We start from the raw sequence: 17,977 nt of genomic DNA, 5'->3' as shown, positions 1-17,977 counted from the left end.
GTGGACTTGGGCCATACAGAAGTTAACACTTGAGGGAAAGCCCAAAGAGGACAATATCTTCTAGCGGTGGACTTAGGCCGTTACAGAAGTTAACACCTAAGGGTCCGACTTGAGGGGAGGCCTAAAAGGGAAATCCTAAAGAGGGCAATATCTACTAGCGGTGAACTTGGGCCGTTACAGAAGTTAACACCTGAGGGTTCGATATTTTTCTACATCCCTTTCAGTTAGTTATCCATTACTTCTAAGAGTGAAAATTTTTCCATATGTTTTTTCTTGAGTCACTAGGAAAATTGTCAAGAGATCACCTAGCATATAAATGCTCCAAACAAACCACGTTTAATTTTGGAGTTCATTTGATTAAGTCATTGAAAAGGATGGTGCGTAGTTAGTAACCTTTAATTATTTTAAACCTTTCTTAGTCATATGTCCTTAAAATTGTTCTCATTTGGATATAGTATCAGTTCATTCATGTATCTCTCATTTACTCGAGAATCATAACATTAGTTTTTCATAACAAGTTGAAGTAAATGTTCGAGAGGACCGCGCAAGAAGGGAATAGTGTGTATAGGTATAAACGTGGCCTTTGAATGGAGGGTGGAATTGGGTATCATAAAGCATCCAAGTTATAATATGAGGATGTGTAAAAACATAAGCGTTTCCTTTGAAAGAGATTCTAAATAAAAGTTTATTTGATGTCGTTTTCGACTAATCATCACTAGAGAATCTTATTATCATGATATGTCGTCTCCTTCTTATATTTTTTGCAAATTTTTAAAAATACGATTAAAGTTCGACATTAGCTCAACAAGAAAAAAAGAAAAAAATTAGTGTAGAAATAAAAGACATCTTATCAACCTTATCAACGGACCTAAAGCCCGAGTATTTGCCCGACTCCAGTCCAGGCTTAATCCAAGATTAGCTCAATTTTAAAGGTTGACCGACGTGACTCTACCCTTTTATTTATTGGATTGGATATAGATCATCAGTTTGAAGATCGAGGTCGCCCTATTTGGTCCAATGAGAACTAATCTAACAAGTCGACCTAAACTTCAACCAATAAGTCAAATTCAAAGGTTAGGACATGGGCGTAACTATTAAAGGTTAGGTCGGTCTGATCTAGACCCCAACACTGTCTTAAACAGTCTAGTAACGAGGATTACGAGAGCTATCTCTAATATAAAGTCCTAGTGTTTATGACTCATAGTTTGCTAATTCCCATCCCTAAGGTTTAAATTGACCCAACAAGTTTAGTGGATTCTATATTAAATGAATAAAATAAACTCAATTGTGAGGAGATATTTGTAACGACTCAGACCCACCGCTAGCAGATATTGTCTCTTTCAGGCTTCCCTTCAAAGGTTTAAAACGCGTCTGTTAGGGGAAGGTTTCCACAATTTATAAAGGGTGTTTTGTTCTCTTCCCCAATTAATGTGAGACATCACACTATTGTTGAGGGGCAGCAAGTTGGAGTCTAAAGCCAAGGAAGGACACAACCGTAGCTTTTATGATCCTGATGCCTTTGTTTTGTTTCCCTTGCCTTCTTTACTATATATTCCAATAGATATTATAGTGTAGCCTATTGCTTATCAAATTATGTGTTCTTCAACATTAAAACTCATATGAGTATCAAATATAACTTTATTAATACCTTACCAAACTCTCATAATCAAATGTTTCTTTGTAATTGATGTGCCTTTTGGTAATAATGGCTAATAGGAAAGTGTACAAAACTCCAAGTGGGCAATATTCTTGACAATTCCCTTTGAATCTTCTTCCCAAAAAAGTGCACAAGATTCTTTGTATTTATCAAAATCATTTAAATGTGGTACAAAACACAAGAGTTTCTCATCCAAAAAGTAGGCTATTTAGGGGATTAGTGATAGGTTTTCTTGATCACATTCGTAAAGTATCAAGACCCCTAGTCTGTTTTTACATGAGAGTTGATCTAAAAGCATATTTGTCAAAAACTATTCTAAAAGCTACAATTATTTCACCCGACACTTTATTTTAAGAGAAGTTGAGTAATCAGCTAAATATCGTAACATTTATCTGGATCGAAGATGATTAATCACTTGAATAAAATCATTCATAAGAACTAAAATTGGCCAAAAGGAAGCTTGGAAATATTAGTCGTAGGATACTTTATGATTATAATGCATCTGACTAAGTAGACAAAGATCGAACTCTACTCAATTCTACTAAGTTGATTATAACTTAATAGACGTGTATAATTTCAACTACCAAGTTAAAAGCTCGAATCCATTTATTTTTCACCGTTTGGTGCATAATAGCTGTGTACGGTCAATGGGATTGATTCTTGGTTTTTGCCTTTTTGGTCCACACCAACCTCCATGGAAGAGGCCAACAAAAGCTTACCCTACCATACAGAATTTTATTTTAAAACCTTTTTCTATTATTATTTTATTTTAAAATGCGTAAAATGATGAATTCGAACATCAAATTTTTTTTTATCAAAAGTATATAAAATTAAGGATTTAAACGTTAAATGTAAGAAAGACTGTTAATATTTTAATCTACTAAATTACCTACTCGATTCAACTTATTATTATTATTATTTTTTTAATTTTATAAACAATAAACGATACAATTATCGAAGATTTATTAGAGATGTCAATATTTTTATTGGTACGAGTCAAATTAAAATGGATGAAGAAATTTGGTATAAAGTGTTCAAAATATATATATATAGTATGGGAAACTAGAAGCAAACATGTTCCAAGTTGTATAAATCATTTTATTGTATTGAATATTTCCCAAAAAGTATTCTTCAATCAATCATAAGATGGGCCCATAATAATATAGTGATAGTTGTCAAGTATCCCAACTCTTTCATCATTGATTTCTTAGTTTTTTATTTTTTGTATTAAAGTATATTTTACACGAACGGTTGATTCTTAACGGGAGACTAAAACTTATGGTCAACATTCTTCACATAAAATAATAGATTGAAGGAACACTTCATGATTTATTACTCACGGTACATCTGTGAAAGAAGTCGAGATCAAATTAGTTCTTATAGGGAAGGTGGTGGATAATGTGATTACTCCCTTTTAGTAAACAATTGAGCCTAAGACAATAAGATTTGGGGTTAGAATTCAATTCACAATAGCTGAACTAAATTCAAGAGAGGCAAGAATCCTGATACTCACCAAAAGATTGTAAAACTTTGCTAGACAGTACGTTGAATGTTCAAGATTTAGAATCATTAGCTATTTTACCAAAGTTCGGACAAAAGTATTAGAGAAACAAGTTACAACCCGGGAGGGATAAAGGAAGGGAAAAGACAACAAAACCTTCACTGTGTTGTCCTTTTTACCACTGTAGTTTTGGTTAACGTCCAACATAGAGAACACCATGTTCGATGGAGAGGCAAGATATGCAACGATTGAAAATCAAAGAGAAAACCCACCAACCTGAAGCATTGGAATCCTCCCTGTTGTGTCGATGACCGACAACAGTGGTACAACAACTATATTTGAGGTGGATAGATGATAGTGATCAATGATGGATGCTCAAAAGAGTAGAAAAACTAAACTAATATCAACAGGTATCGAACACATGAGAGAAAGATGTAGGAAAATTAACGTTAGCCAAGAAGTCAAGCTAGGGTGACAACTTGACATCTAGGGCTACATGTTCTGTGAGGAGAATCAACCTCAACTCGATTGTTATAGTTGAGTAGGTCAGTGATTCCTCGAGAAGATAAGTTTCTATTATCTTAAAAGTACATTCTAAAACTTACCCTCATTTTCTTCTTAAAATAATTGAATCGCTCTTCTCCCCATTTATTCAACCACGATTCTTTCCGTTTAGAAACATCGATCTTCGATCTTTTCTTACTCGGAAATACTTGAATACACTCTAGAATATACTAGTGCTTCTAGAATAGTACTTGTAGGAGGGGAAATAAGTCTTGGGAAGATACTGATTCTCCATTTCCAAGTGTTGTTGCATCTTTTGTCGTTACTAAATCTCATGGTTTGTAAGGAGACAAATCATTGAAATGCCTTTTAAAGGTAATAACATTTCTCATTGCCCAATTGGATTTGCCCCACCTATCAACCTTCTCAATCCTTCTTATAAAGACCACCCACTGCCCTCTCTTTTGCCACACACATTGCCATTCTTTCCCTTGCAACCTTTTGAGCCCTTTCTTCCTTATTTTTATACTATTATCATGGCTTCCATGTCTTCCCATGGCTCTGCTTCATGGACTGCAAAGCAAAACAAAGCCTTTGAGGAGGCTTTGGCACGGTATGACCGAGACACACCTGACCGATGGCTCAATGTTGCAAGAGCTGTCGGTGGAAAAACCGAAGAGGAGGTCAAAAGGCACTACCAACTTCTTGTGGAGGATGTCAAGTTCATTGAGTCGGGCCGTGTTCCCTACCCGTATCGAAACTCAGGAGCCAGTAGCTAAGGTAACATGATCACTGATGACAAAAATATGCATACAAAAAGAATCATGATAATGTCGTTACTGAAAACACTCGTTTATACACCCTGGTCAATAGTAACTCCTCGTAACTTTCAAATGGCTCAAAAGTTTTAGTAGAAGTCCGTATCTATTCATTGCAATAGAAACAGGTTAATAAAAGTACATAAAACCAAAATATCCTATTCATTAGGTTCTCCTCATTCATATCTAAGTTTTGTTCCTGATGATGTAGAACGTTTACATCATCATATCATCTTTGAAATTTATTTTCTTTCAATCAATATCTGATCATAATCTATAATAGTAATGTAGCTAAACGTATCGATCAAAGTAGAAGGTCATACGTTCATCCGTTCGACCATGTTTATATAAAATAGTTGGTTAGTTGGGTTGAAGAAACCCTAGCCACACCATTGGGTTGTAAATGATCCCTTAGCTAGCTTGAAACGGATGTCATTATACAGTTTGTAAGTATATGAGCAGAGGAATGTCATTATCGATGAATAGAGGCCCCACAGTTGGGTTGGATTCTTGTGTCAATGAATGGCTATATGTTTCAATAAAAAAAACAATATAACTCATCGTCTTGTAAGCTTTTTGAAAGCCACCCTTCTTGTTCTTCCAAACTAAAGCTGCACCAATGTCTCAGCATTGGCTCTCACACCCCCAACAAAAACAAGAATAATATTATATTATTGTTCATGTTGGATTGTAACCCAATGTTTTTTTTTTTTTAATTTCAGGATGAGAAACAAGAAGCTCCATTGATCATGATCGTGAAGTAATAGAAAAATAAAAGGATTGGAGGAAGAACCATTTGCTAATGATTTGAAGAGTTATAATATCTATATTTCATTTGATATTCGTGTTAAGCTTGAAGTTAGTTTATTAATTCCATCGACTTTCAATTTTGAGAGGAAAAGATCGAAAGAATTATCCGATTCTTTTAGATGGATAATGAATATTTATGTTGTTTTGCAATGAAATCTACTTTCAATCAAATTTTTATCTTCTCGACCTCGAAGCTTATCTAGTTGATATCATATTTGTCAATCATTGATCCGTTTCAATAATTCAACTCGGACTTATTTCTATAAAAGATTGAAAAACTTGTAATACCTTTAAATCAGTTTTTTCATAATTTTTACGAATTAATAACTTAATAAATTGTCGATGTTGTTAAAAGTGTTAAATTTATGATTTTGGTTTTCTATAAAGGATATGAAAGAATAAACATTTAACTATATCGGCATACTCTCCCATTTTTTTTTAAACTTATTCACATTAATAACTATTTTTATTAAGTTATGTAACGACCTCNATGAGCAGAGGAATGTCATTATCGATGAATAGAGGCCCCACACTTGGGTTGGATTCTTGTGTCAATGAATGGCTATATGTTTCAATAAAAAAACAATATAACTCATCGTCTTGTAAGCTTTTTGAAAGCCACCCTTCTTGTTCTTCCAAACTAAAGCTGCACCAATGTCTCAGCATTGGCTCTCACACCCCCAACAAAAACAAGAATAATATTATATTATTGTTCATGTTGGATTGTAACCCAATGTTTTTTTTTTTTTAATTTCAGGATGAGAAACAAGAAGCTCCATTGATCATGATCGTGAAGTAATAGAAAAATAAAAGGATTGGAGGAAGAACCATTTGCTAATGATTTGAAGAGTTATAATATCTATATTTCATTTGATATTCGTGTTAAGCTTGAAGTTAGTTTATTAATTCCATCGACTTTCAATTTTGAGAGGAAAAGATCGAAAGAATTATCCGATTCTTTTAGATGGATAATGAATATTTATGTTGTTTTGCAATGAAATCTACTTTCAATCAAATTTTTATCTTCTCGACCTCGAAGCTTATCTAGTTGATATCATATTTGTCAATCATTGATCCGTTTCAATAATTCAACTCGGACTTATTTCTATAAAAGATTGAAAAACTTGTAATACCTTTAAATCAGTTTTTTCATAATTTTTACGAATTAATAACTTAATAAATTGTCGATGTTGTTAAAAGTGTTAAATTTATGATTTTGGTTTTCTATAAAGGATATGAAAGAATAAACATTTAACTATATCGGCATACTCTCCCATTTTTTTTTAAACTTATTCACATTAATAACTATTTTTATTAAGTTATGTAACGACCTCAAATTTTCTACTTAATTTAAGGTCGCTACTGTATACGTACCATAAACATTGAATGCGGAAGACTTCATTTAAATTCCATAAAACATAACCTTTATCTTGAAACACAGCCATGGACTTACGTGTTTCGAAAACATTTTTAAAATGACACAACAAAAGACTAAATAAAATGAATAAGGGTTTAAGTTAAAAACATCCTAGTCTAGCCTAAGTCTAAGAAAACAAATACTACTACCCTATGCATGTGCCATGATCTCGAGTTGCGATGCCGTCGTCAGCCGTACAGGAATGCCTTGCCTTAACCTAAAAAAGTAAAGTAGCACGAGGCTTGAGTATTTCTAGAATACTCAGTAAGTGACCCCCTATCGGGGTTATGCAACAATCACATGCAATGAAATGATGGGACCTATCTTTCGTTTCGTTTCGTTTTCCCTACGGTGTAATCCTAACAGGTAATCGTGGACGTGTACCATATATTCTACACGCAGCCCATACGTGTGAGTATGGGCTCACCAGCTAGTTCGCACACCGCTGGGCCACTGTCCCTAGCCGGTGGGCATACTCTGGGAGCCCTTATACCGGGACCCGTTAAAACTAGAACCGTCACGGCAGCGCTATGCAAGGCATAACGATCGTTGTCCTGCCATTGGATGTACGCGTCCGTACCCTCGTGATGGGATAGGGGTATCCCCCCAAATGCATGAACACACAATATGCATGAGGTCCCGCTAGTCCTATAGTTATCATTAATGAACATAATCCCGAGTCACATTTTCATGCTTACATGTCATTCTCATTCTCATTTCTTTACATATCATACATATTCCTAGCGAGATTATGTTTCATGCAATTTACCGTATTTCATGTCATACAATTCATGCAGTTACATTCAAATATTCATACAAACAAGCCATAATCGTTCAAGGGCCACGCATCGCCACATGCATAACATATCACATCAACTAAGCAGCATACATAACATACATTCACGTTCACATGATTTCGTACTTAAGCACATTAAACTAGCATACAATTTAATGACACGTGCATATCCACAGGCACATGTCAACATACAGCAAATAACGCGTATCCTACGACGGGTGAGCCACTTACCTGGCTAGCTTAAGTTGTTGTCACGAATATATCTTTAATGAAAGTTTGATTCCGTCCTTTGAAATCCGGGTCAACCTATATGAGCCCATGACATTAGTTTCGTGTTTGAACTCTACAACATTATTTCTCTAATTTACATTGGTCCATGGTTAAAAATATTATATATCTATAATTATATTTTTATTAACAATCTTATTTTCCATGGTTACTATTGTATAAGAAAGTAGATACAGCTATTTCAAGTTATTCTGCGTTTTACTACTCTCTGTATTTAACCTGTGTTTACCTTTCCCTCTATATTTAGTGTGTGGTTTTTAATTCTCTAATTTTTTTTTATTTTTTATCCATTTCCTTTTCATTCTGTTCTCATGCATTCCAAATTTCTAGTGATCATCTCTGTTTAATCTTTCTTATCTCACTGTTTCCTATTCAAAAGTTTTCTTGGCCTTTCTATCTTTAATCTATTTATTTGGTCTTTCTATCTTTAATCTATTTATTTGGCTGTGATAAAAATTTAATCTAATATTACTAATCTGACGTGATTTACTGGAATTGTACAAATGATTGACATTTAGTTTCTAACTCATACGTAGATCATTGTAATAATTCAATGAAATCTAACTATAATGGATTGTGATTTCTAAAAAAAATAGGATAAAAGAAAATGAAGATTTAAGATATACCTTTGATCATATCTATCTTTACGTAAATCTCCAGTGAATCTCAACTGGGTAAAGATCATTTTCTTTTTTTTTCTCAAGTAAATCTGACAATTATTGTTTTCCTCTTTCTTTTTTATAGTAACTGTTACTTCTGGCGTAAAGATGGGTTGAGGAGAGATAATTGTTGGAAGGGATGAGAGGTTAGTGGAGAGAAGTGGGAAAATGTTTTTTTTCTTAATTAATTAATTATTATTATTATTTTAACTATTTTTATAATTATTTTTATTGGTTTATTTCTTTATTTATTATTATTATTATTTTAACCATTTTCTCGTTTATAATAACTTTCAATGACACCTTGTAATTGAATTTCCTTTCGTATTATTGTGGTGGTGTTTGCTGGTTTTATTTTAATTTTAGTTNTTGACTTTTTTTTTTTTATTTTTTTTTTTTTTTTTTTTTTTTTTTTTACATTTTAATGTCTTTTCTTTTCTTTTGTCTTTTTCTTTTTACTCATGGTCTGGAGTTTCAAAGTCCCGAAAATTAAGAATTGGATTTTATTTTGTATTTTGTGGTATTGTTTGCTAGAGGTGTACATGGTTCGGGTCTAGTTGGGTTGAAAGATTTTTTTGGACCAATCCAAAAGTTCAGATTGGTTGGATTGGTCCAATCCCAACCCAACTCGAAAATTTTCGAGTTGAGTTCGGGTTGTTCCAAACTGATAAGAGAAAAGAAGTCGAGCAGAGAAACAATGTAGCGTCGAGCGGAGAAGTCCGATATAAGTGGAACGGATCACCAAGCAGAGAGACAGTCGGTGATGATGTCCGACGAAAAACACAAAGACAAGATCGTGCGGAGAAATGAGAATTGAGAGGAGAGTCTGAAGGAGAAATAAAGAGACGATTGTTAGCGACGTCGACGTCTGTTACGAGATGAGAACCATGTCAATAGAGAAATAAAAAGACGAATGACGAAGCCGAACGCTCTGAGATTATGACGATGAAGACGAAAAACAGAGAGACAACGAGAAAGATGAGAAACATGAAAAAGTGTACTTCATTATTATAATTATTAATTCAATCCCGAGAGAAGAGAAAGAGAGAAAGAGTTATTAATTCAATCTCGTGCATCGAAGAGCAAAAGAGGGTGTCGCATCCTCAAAGTGCGCCATGTGGCAGACAACATGACTCATGATTCAAACTCAATTCAATAATTTAAATGAATCCAACTCAAACTCAATTCAAACTCTTGTAATTTAGGTTGGGTCGAGTTGGGTTCTTGTGTTAAGCGATCATATTTTTTAGATAAATAGGGAGAGTTATGACTGGTTTTTAATATTCTTCTATGCTTCCATAAAGTCTTACTGGGTATGACTTGAACATACGATTAAGAATTTGGGAAGCCTCTTTGTAACAATTGCACCCGGACAAGGACTAATTTTTTTTTTATTTATTGTTTTAAGTTCAAACTTTCAAAATTTTATTGAGGCTAGACCTTAGAGACCGACCGGGAAAACAAGCCCACCTCACGTGCATTCACGTGCCTCCTCACATGGTTGGAGGTCATCCACGTACGCAATGTCACAAATGCACTCGACAGCGAGACAATGATTGTATTACATTTGTTCTAATCCAGCAACCAAGTCAACTATGTGAAAGTCGAACTTTGCAGATAATCTTATGTATGATCAAGCCTTAAGTCACGTTTGAGAGAAATGTTTTAGAAAATGTGAGCGAGAAAATGAGTTGAAAACAATTTGAAGAAAGCAATGTTATAGGCTAAAAACGAATAAGCAACAACCATAACTTTGATAGCTTATAACCCGGGTAGAAAGAACTGATAACTAATCACATCCCCATGGAGTACATTTTGAGGTATTTTAGCCCTGACAGGTGTAGACATGAATTTGATGAATGATCCTACACCTTTGTATTGATATGACAAGAATAGTAAAGATCTAATGCATCTAAAAGCAAAGGAGTTTGAAACTGGCATTGGGTCATGGGCACGACTTCTTGAACAAGCATGACTAGGATATATATAAACTAGAAATCACTTCATGCAGGTGGAGTGGCGAAACTAAAGAAGACACATGTTAGACAGAGAGAGGGAGAGTGCGACTAATCGAGCATGTGACACGTGTTGCACAACGAGTAAAGCAATACATTGGCATCTTGTGAAGACGCATGTCACATGACCCGATTTGACCCACACCTAGGTTTGACCTAAAACCACGATCCGTTAACCCATTCTCGACCTGGTTTAGCATCTACAACCTTAGTTGACCACCTGACCAGATGCGATCTTTCCATGCCTCTCTAAGCACGCCACATGTTGCACTATAACGTGTGCGGTTACTTATGAGTGAAGCAATGCATATTCCTTCCCATTTGCACACCTGAAGGCGCGTGTAAGTTTCTTTTCTGCCTCTTTGACTGTTTTTCATCTCGGTTTCAATACTTACCTCAATTTTACTTGAATTAGAACCTACCAGTGAATTTTTAAGAAATTTTGAGCTTTCAACAAGAGGAAAAGCAAGCTTGGAAATGGCACGATCCATCGAGTAAGTAACCACTCAAACTTTTTTAAGAATACTTGTAAGGATCGCTAGGACGTGTTAGCATATGAGCATTGCTTACCTTAGGTGGCTAGAATATGCATATTTAAGACTTCATAAAAGCAAATTTTGGATGAGAATGCATTGTATGTATGTTATGGATAACTGTTGTTATAACTCTAGAATGAAATTATGAAAATCATGCTATTTTTATACTTTCCCCAAGAGTTAGAAACTGATGGCCGGACTCGATTTCAAGTTGGGAAATTTGGACAAGTAAGCTAGGAAAGATGTATGAAATTACCAAAATATACGACAAGTTTTATGATGAATGTTGTTTAATATGCTTTTTGCTCCGTTAGAAAGAAGGATGTGCTATTTTGATATGTTCTCTGTGTCACGGATGAATGTTAACTACTCGTTGAGTTTGCATGAATATTTTAGCTTATGTTTTTACTGTTGTGAATGATTAAATTATATATCCCGTGCTTTAGGTTATTGATAAGAATATCTCTCTACACGCATGCATGAGAGAACCAAGTTAAGATTAGGATGCTAGAGCTAAAATGGTTTTTACATTGACCTAGGTCAATACGTCTCCAGAAGACTGAGCAACCTAGAATCATGAGCGAAAATCAGAGATCTAGACCTGAGTGCACCCAGAGATTGAATTAGCCTCAAGGAGTTAGTCTCAAGCATCCTAAAAATATGTGATGAGATTTAAACCGTTTAAACGCCCTAAGAACCTAGTAAACCTCCACGACACCGAAGAAAAGTTAAGAAACCTTATGAGACAGCTAGCCGCATGAGCAGTATTGACTTGAAGAGTTATTATTGTATGTACAAATGGGTCAAGATCCCAGGTCATGACCCGTAAACCCGCCTTGAGAGGGTTGAGAGACTACATAAGTAGTTTTGCTCATGATAGGTGCCACTATCGTGTGTAGAAACAATCAGGAATCTCCTAAGCGGGCTCGATATACTATAAAACCGGCCTTGAGAGAAACGAGAGACCACACGAGTAAACTAAGTTGCTGGCAGACACATGGTCGCTCCTCTAGATGTTGACTTTATGGTCTTTTTTTTCTATAGACCACGCGGGTAAACAAATTGTTCATAAATAGGCAGTCAGATTGTTCGTAATATGCAAACTCAGTTAGTGAGGTTTTGTATTATCTCAATGGAATGAATCTCGTTCTTTGATTTACTTTTAAAAGGGTACTCATATAAAGTTTGACTCGTTTCTATTAAAAATTATGAATTTCTAACGTGCACGTTTTTTAGTTCTTCACCTAAAAATAATGTAAACGTTGATCAGTTTAGAGTTTTAGAAAATTTGATCTGTTTGACGTTGAAGATTACTGAGAGAAGTAATCTCACATTGACTAATTAAGAGGAAGAACATGAGTTTATAAGTAAGGAATACTATCTCGCAAAGCCTAAGTGGACAATATCATACCGATGAAGACACTCGTGATTCCGAATATGATATCAGAGTCATGTCAACAGAATCTTTCGATATTGAACAAAGGGTAATATATAATTAACAAATAATAATGAAGCAAATCGTTAATTGTACACAAAAGGCTTTAAAAGATAAAGTTGTAGAGTAAAATAGGTATGAATCCACGCAGCCATTTGAGCCAACTTCATTGAAACTTAAGCGACTTGAGCAGCCTAGCAATAGCAATAGCAAAAGCAAATTATTCAAAGAAAAAAGCACAACCTTCTATTCCCTCATTGATGTACAACACAAAAATTATAAACCATATTTCATATCTTTGATCATCTTCATCACTAACCTCAATTCTTCATCACCATTTCCGGCAGCTCTATAATTTGGAATAGGAACACACCCCGACTCAATCCGCTGGAGATCTTCCAAGAGTATCTCATAGTGTCTTTCGACTTCGTCCGCCGACTTCCCGCTGATGGCCTTGGCGACGTTCTGCCATCTCTCGGGCGTCTCTTTGTCGTACAAAGCCAATGCCATCTCGAACAGCTTGTTCTGCTTTGCCGTCCACATTGCTTCCGGTCGGAGATGCTTCAAAGAGCTCGAAGCCATTGAGAAAAGAATTGGAGAAGAACAATTTTGAGATGGGGTTCTGGTTTAGATGGTGATCAATGGAGAAACTGAGAGAGATATACATATATTGGATGCAAGTTGGAAGAATCTGTGTGTTGGCGAAAGGAGAAAGTGAGAGGAGGATGAGTGTGAAGATATAAAGTGAAGAATAAGTTATAAAGGTGAGAAGGCTATTTGATTTTTGTTAAAAGTTTTGTTGGATGGGATTGGTAATATAAACACTTGGGTTAAAATGATTGGTTACCACCTGTAGATGTAGGAGAAGTTCTTTTCTCGAAACCACAAAAACTTTTGTGTCTCTTTTTTTAGTTTTTGTTTGTGGGTGCGTGAGTGGAATCGATCTTACTTCTGCTTTCGCTTCAATAATTGGGTATCAGAACATTTTAGTTGTGGCATTCTGCTACAACAATTGGGTATCATAACATTTTTTTTTTTTTTGTGGCATTCTGCTACAACAATTGAGTATTAAAACATTTTGGTTGTTGCATTCCGCTACAACAACGGGTATCAAATCATTTTTTGTTGTGGTATTATAGAACAACAAGTGGTATCAAAGTATTGAAGGTTCTGACATTTTACGTAACAAGTCATATCAGTGCATTTTAGTTATGGCATTCCACTACAACATCTGAGTATCATATCATTTGAAGGTTGTAGCATTGGTGCACAACAAGTGGTATCATAGCATTGAATGTTCTGATATTTTGTACAGCAAATAGTATCAGAGCATTTTGGTCGTGGCATTAGTACATAACACAATTTTGAGTTACTTAAATTATTAAAATAGTTGGGTTAAATAGGCATCTAGAGCGCTTAATAATATTTCTAAAGTGTTCATTGAGAAACTTCGAAGGATGTTTTTGGTTTAATTAGTTAATGGAAGATGGATTTGAAGCGTTAATTAGTTTTTCTTTGTCCTTCGAGGGAAATTAGTGTGTTTTGGAGTGAATAAGGTTTGCTGTTTATGGTCGCGTCAGATGTCCTAATCATGCTTGTCTAACACATGTTTCCATCTAGTCCAAACTCCTCTTACTTGCTTTCACGTTAGTTAGGTCTTTACTATTTTTATTGTGTCAACCGGGGGAGTCTGACCTTTTACCAACATCATGTCTACACAAGGAAAAGTACTTGTCATTCGTTGGTTATTAGGGGCATCCAAAAAATGTTCGGGTTGAAATATGACTTTCAAATTAAGTTCCTAATGAGCGAATGCTCCCAAGGGGAGTGGTGATGTCATACGTAAAAAGGAAAAGACTTACAGAATGACAGAGGCAAATAGTGCACATTTTAGTTAATCCATGAAGATGATTTATATAGACAAAGGACCCATGGATCCATACATCTTGATTGGGAAAGAGTCAATAGAAAAAGAAAGAATTGGAATTGAGATGTGATTAGTTGTTAATTATTCCTACCTAGTTTATATGCTATCAAAACTATAGTCGTTGCGTATTCCCTTTTTAGACTATAACATTGTTTTTTTTTTAAATTGTTTTCCACTTATTTTCCCCTCACATTATATAAAGTATTTCTCTCAAACATGAATTAAGGTTCGATCATACGTCAAGATTATCCACAAAATTCGACTTTCACATGGGTGACTTGTTTGCATGTCGCACCATCGTTATCCCGCTGCCACAAGAGTGCGATTGTGACAAGTGGTCAAAACTGAGTCGATTCCTTGAATCTAGTAAACAAACAAGCCCGATGAAAATTAATTAGGCAAGTCTCAGGTTGACCGATTGGTAGAGATCGAAGATCAGTTGCTATACCTTATTGAAATTCCGGTTGGAATGGTCAAAGAGATGGCCATCTGCCTTGATACAATGCCCATCCATGAATTAATGTTAAGGTGAGACCCTAAAAGACAAGTTTACAACTATTGGTGGCTTGAAATGTGGGGATAATTGGAGGGGCTCTGTTGTCTGGATAGATGAACGTATGGAGGGCCAAGACAATACCCAACAAGCGATCATTCATATGGTCTAAAAAATATCTAAGGACTTAAAAGCAACTTTTGAAGTGGTCATGACTCAAGTGGTGGTATGAGCCCAAGACTAAACCTCACCATGAGAGCGGTAGGGAATCAAAACCTAGCTACGGGTGCAATCCAATATAACAAGGTAATGGTCTTGGAGCCTAAGTCATTATGTGGAGTTCAAGATGCCAAGACTCTAGAGAACTTTATCTTTGACTTCGAGTAGTACATTTGAGCCGCAAATTGTTGGCAACAATGCATCTATCTAATGATACAAAATTATGATAGAGATCCAAGTACATGAACATTCAAGATGGTCAATGTACTATAGACACTTTTGAGAGCTTATACAAGAACTTCGCTCATAGTTCTTCTAGAGAATGCTAAGATAAAAGCAAGAAGAAAGTTAAGGGAACTGAGGCATATTGAGAATATTTGAGACTATGCGACAAGGTCTTTAGTTTTGTTGAGGGTTGAGTCGTGGGCGAAGACCAAGCTCTACAAAGAAAGAGTTCAAGATCTTTCCATGGCCTATGCTATAGTCGAATGACTATTTGACCTTATCAACGATCAATCTCAAGACATAATGCTGAACGAGGCTTCCACAAGTGAGGGTAATAGAAATTACCAACCCAACTCCCACCTTTGTGGCAGGCTTGAAGTCGAAAGAGGAGTATGTGAGCCCTCCCGATAGAGAGATAGAACTCCGTGGCTGAGAATAAAATGGAAGGGTTGAAGACCCCCGCATGGAAACTGAAGTACTTATCTGCTCTTTAAAATAGAGTGGGAGAGATAAAAGAGCCAGTGAAATAGGGTCATATGTATGTCGTGGCCTAGGTTAACAATAGAGTAGTTAAGAACACTAATGCTATTACGATATGAAATTTGAGGCATCTAAAAGTAAGACGGACTAACAAACTATACAATGCATGCATGAATATATGAGAAAACAATGAAAATCTACCATAAAATTTCACACGATTTTTAACCATTGAACGATATTTCCAAAACAAATATAAAACTTTATACATGTACATAGTTTCGTTTGTTCATAAAAGAGGAAACAAGATTAAGATACAAAAGATGTATATGATATTACAAACTGCAAAAATACGTGGACGAGATAGATGCCCCAAGAGCATCATGCACCTGAAAAAAAATTGTAGCAAGGGATGAATTATTAATAAACCATTAAGCAACCTATTTATAGTCTCTAATCACATCCTTAACCTAGTAAAAAATCACGGACTTTACTCTATGCTCTAGAGGTTCCACTATTATTGTTCATAGATCTAGGAAGCTAGCTTAGCCTTCACAATGATAACTAATATTCGAAGATTAGACACTATCGGAAATAACTTTGTACAAGGTGCGGGAAAGTATGGTCAGTACTAGTTTGCTCATCTTCCATGGGAGGCTAGTTGGCCAACCCATCCCATAGATCATGAAGTCGCCCAAGATTGGGGGCGCTACCCCATGGTACATGCTAGCTCCATTGGTTACCTATTTGATCAATACCCTCGGTGCAGGGTGACCACTAACTACTCATGTGATCAACGTCCACCCATAAAACAGATCCATCGTGCAGATTAGTCGATCAAACTAGTGAGTAGCACGACCTTCATTGACCTCAATACCATATTAGAGTAAAAAGGGAAGCAAAAGCTCCTCAAATATTATAGGGCTACTATCGACCTAGGAGGCTACCATTGTCTTCTAGGAATGTCATAGTGGTCTTTTTGGTCTTTAGGATGGTTTGGCAGTCTTGAAAAAGATTCACGTCTCCAGGTTTCATAGTTCCGACTCCCCGAGTCTGTTTCGGTCAGAGTACTAAGGCTTCACCCTCTAATTATCTCTCATGATTCTACGACGCTTATATCTTTAGAGGCGTTCCATCCTAGGTCACAATCTAGCTAAACTAATGCTCTCTTCCTAGACTTAATCTGTTTCTACTGCTCATTCTCTATCGGAAGAATTAATACATTAAATCACCTTGAGCTAATGTACTATTAATCATGCATACAATTACATATGTTGAATGGGGTGATAACATCCATCAAGCACTAAAGTGCATATACACAAATTTTCATCCATCGTCTCAGCATAATAATGTACAAGCAGCAAAATAGTACAATTCTTGATACAAGAATCAATCAATTTGGTTAATCTCATGTTGTATCTATTTTACCTAAGCGCGTCTTACCGAAACTAGCAGCATAGAATGTAGTTTTACGAGCATGCATGCAACACTAAATGATTTCTACAAGTATTTCTTCCTAATTTTCGTGTGGTTATTTACAAGATTGTCACATGCCTTCCCAGATACGATTCCTCACTAAGTAGATATCCAAAAATTCTAAAATTTCTCTAGTGGGACCTAATTCACATCAAAATTGGGATAAAAAAATGGGCAAAGAGCATCGAACGACAAGAAAAATTGAACTCACGCGCCGGAAGGGGTCTCACACTCACTTACCATGCGTGGAAAAAGGAATGTAGTTGCAGGTCGCGGGTCGGTATAATGGGTTGGTTTGAGTCTTGGATGTAGGTTGCTACGTTGGTCGGCTCTCAGGTCGTGGTTATGGGTTCGGGTCGTGTGCAGATCTCGAGTTGAATGAGTTTTGTATCGCATGTCGCTACTGAGGGGGGAACACGTTTCTCCGCTATGCATGTGACACATGTCTGCCTCTAGATGGGATACACTTTTGCCCTTATTGGTCGACATAAGATTGGCCAATGTTCTTCCACACTCGTGCATAATTTTTTCCAAATTTTCTTTAGTTTCTACATTCCAAACAAATTTCTTTGCTTTTTAACTTCTCGATTCTTAACTTGAAACGAATTACTTCCTTCGTGAAAATTGTAGATCTCATATCTAGCAATCCCAAAGTAATTTATATACAATTTTTAGTTAGCCACACACTTTAATATAAGCATTGAAACTTCAAATTTTATTCTTT

At 35.7% G+C, this 17,977-nt stretch overlaps 2 protein-coding genes across 2 annotated transcripts; one reads left to right on the top strand and one right to left on the bottom strand.

Moving 5' to 3' along the window:
- The first annotated feature begins 3,995 nt into the window (after window positions 1–3,995).
- Window positions 3,996–5,461, top strand: LOC111793856 (protein RADIALIS-like 3). Its single transcript, XM_023675918.1, has 2 exons — window positions 3,996–4,442; window positions 5,203–5,461. The coding sequence occupies exon 1, from the start codon at window positions 4,025–4,027 to the stop codon at window positions 4,439–4,441; it is 417 nt and encodes a 138-aa protein (XP_023531686.1). The 5' UTR covers window positions 3,996–4,024; the 3' UTR covers window position 4,442; window positions 5,203–5,461.
- Window positions 5,462–12,427: 6,966 nt separating this feature from the next.
- On the bottom strand, window positions 12,428–13,115 carry LOC111793825 (protein RADIALIS-like 3). Its single transcript, XM_023675876.1, has 2 exons — window positions 12,756–13,115; window positions 12,428–12,630 (listed from the first exon to the last, which is right to left on the bottom strand). Exons 1-2 carry the CDS (start codon window positions 13,016–13,018, stop codon window positions 12,603–12,605), a joined length of 291 nt encoding a protein of 96 aa, XP_023531644.1. The 5' UTR covers window positions 13,019–13,115; the 3' UTR covers window positions 12,428–12,602.
- Between the last annotated feature and the right edge of the window lie 4,862 nt (window positions 13,116–17,977).

This window comes from Cucurbita pepo, chromosome LG04, assembly GCF_002806865.2.
Source record: "Cucurbita pepo subsp. pepo cultivar mu-cu-16 chromosome LG04, ASM280686v2, whole genome shotgun sequence".
In the NCBI taxonomy this organism is placed as follows: domain Eukaryota; kingdom Viridiplantae; phylum Streptophyta; class Magnoliopsida; order Cucurbitales; family Cucurbitaceae; genus Cucurbita; species Cucurbita pepo.
The sequence above is the reverse complement of the archived record's forward strand: the minus strand, read 5'-3'. Positions and strand labels throughout refer to the sequence as shown.

Bases quoted from the DNA above. Each gene is read 5' to 3' on its own strand.
- LOC111793856 (XM_023675918.1), top strand. From the start codon at position 4,025: ATGCCTTTTAAAGGTAATAACATTTCTCATTGCCCAATTGGATTTGCC.
- LOC111793825 (XM_023675876.1), bottom strand. From the start codon at position 13,018: ATGGCTTCGAGCTCTTTGAAGCATCTCCGACCGGAAGCAATGTGGACG. The intron at 12,631-12,755 runs GTTAGTGATGAA...TGCTATTGCTAG, and splicing joins AATGGTGATGAAGAATTGAG to GCTGCTCAAGTCGCTTAAGT.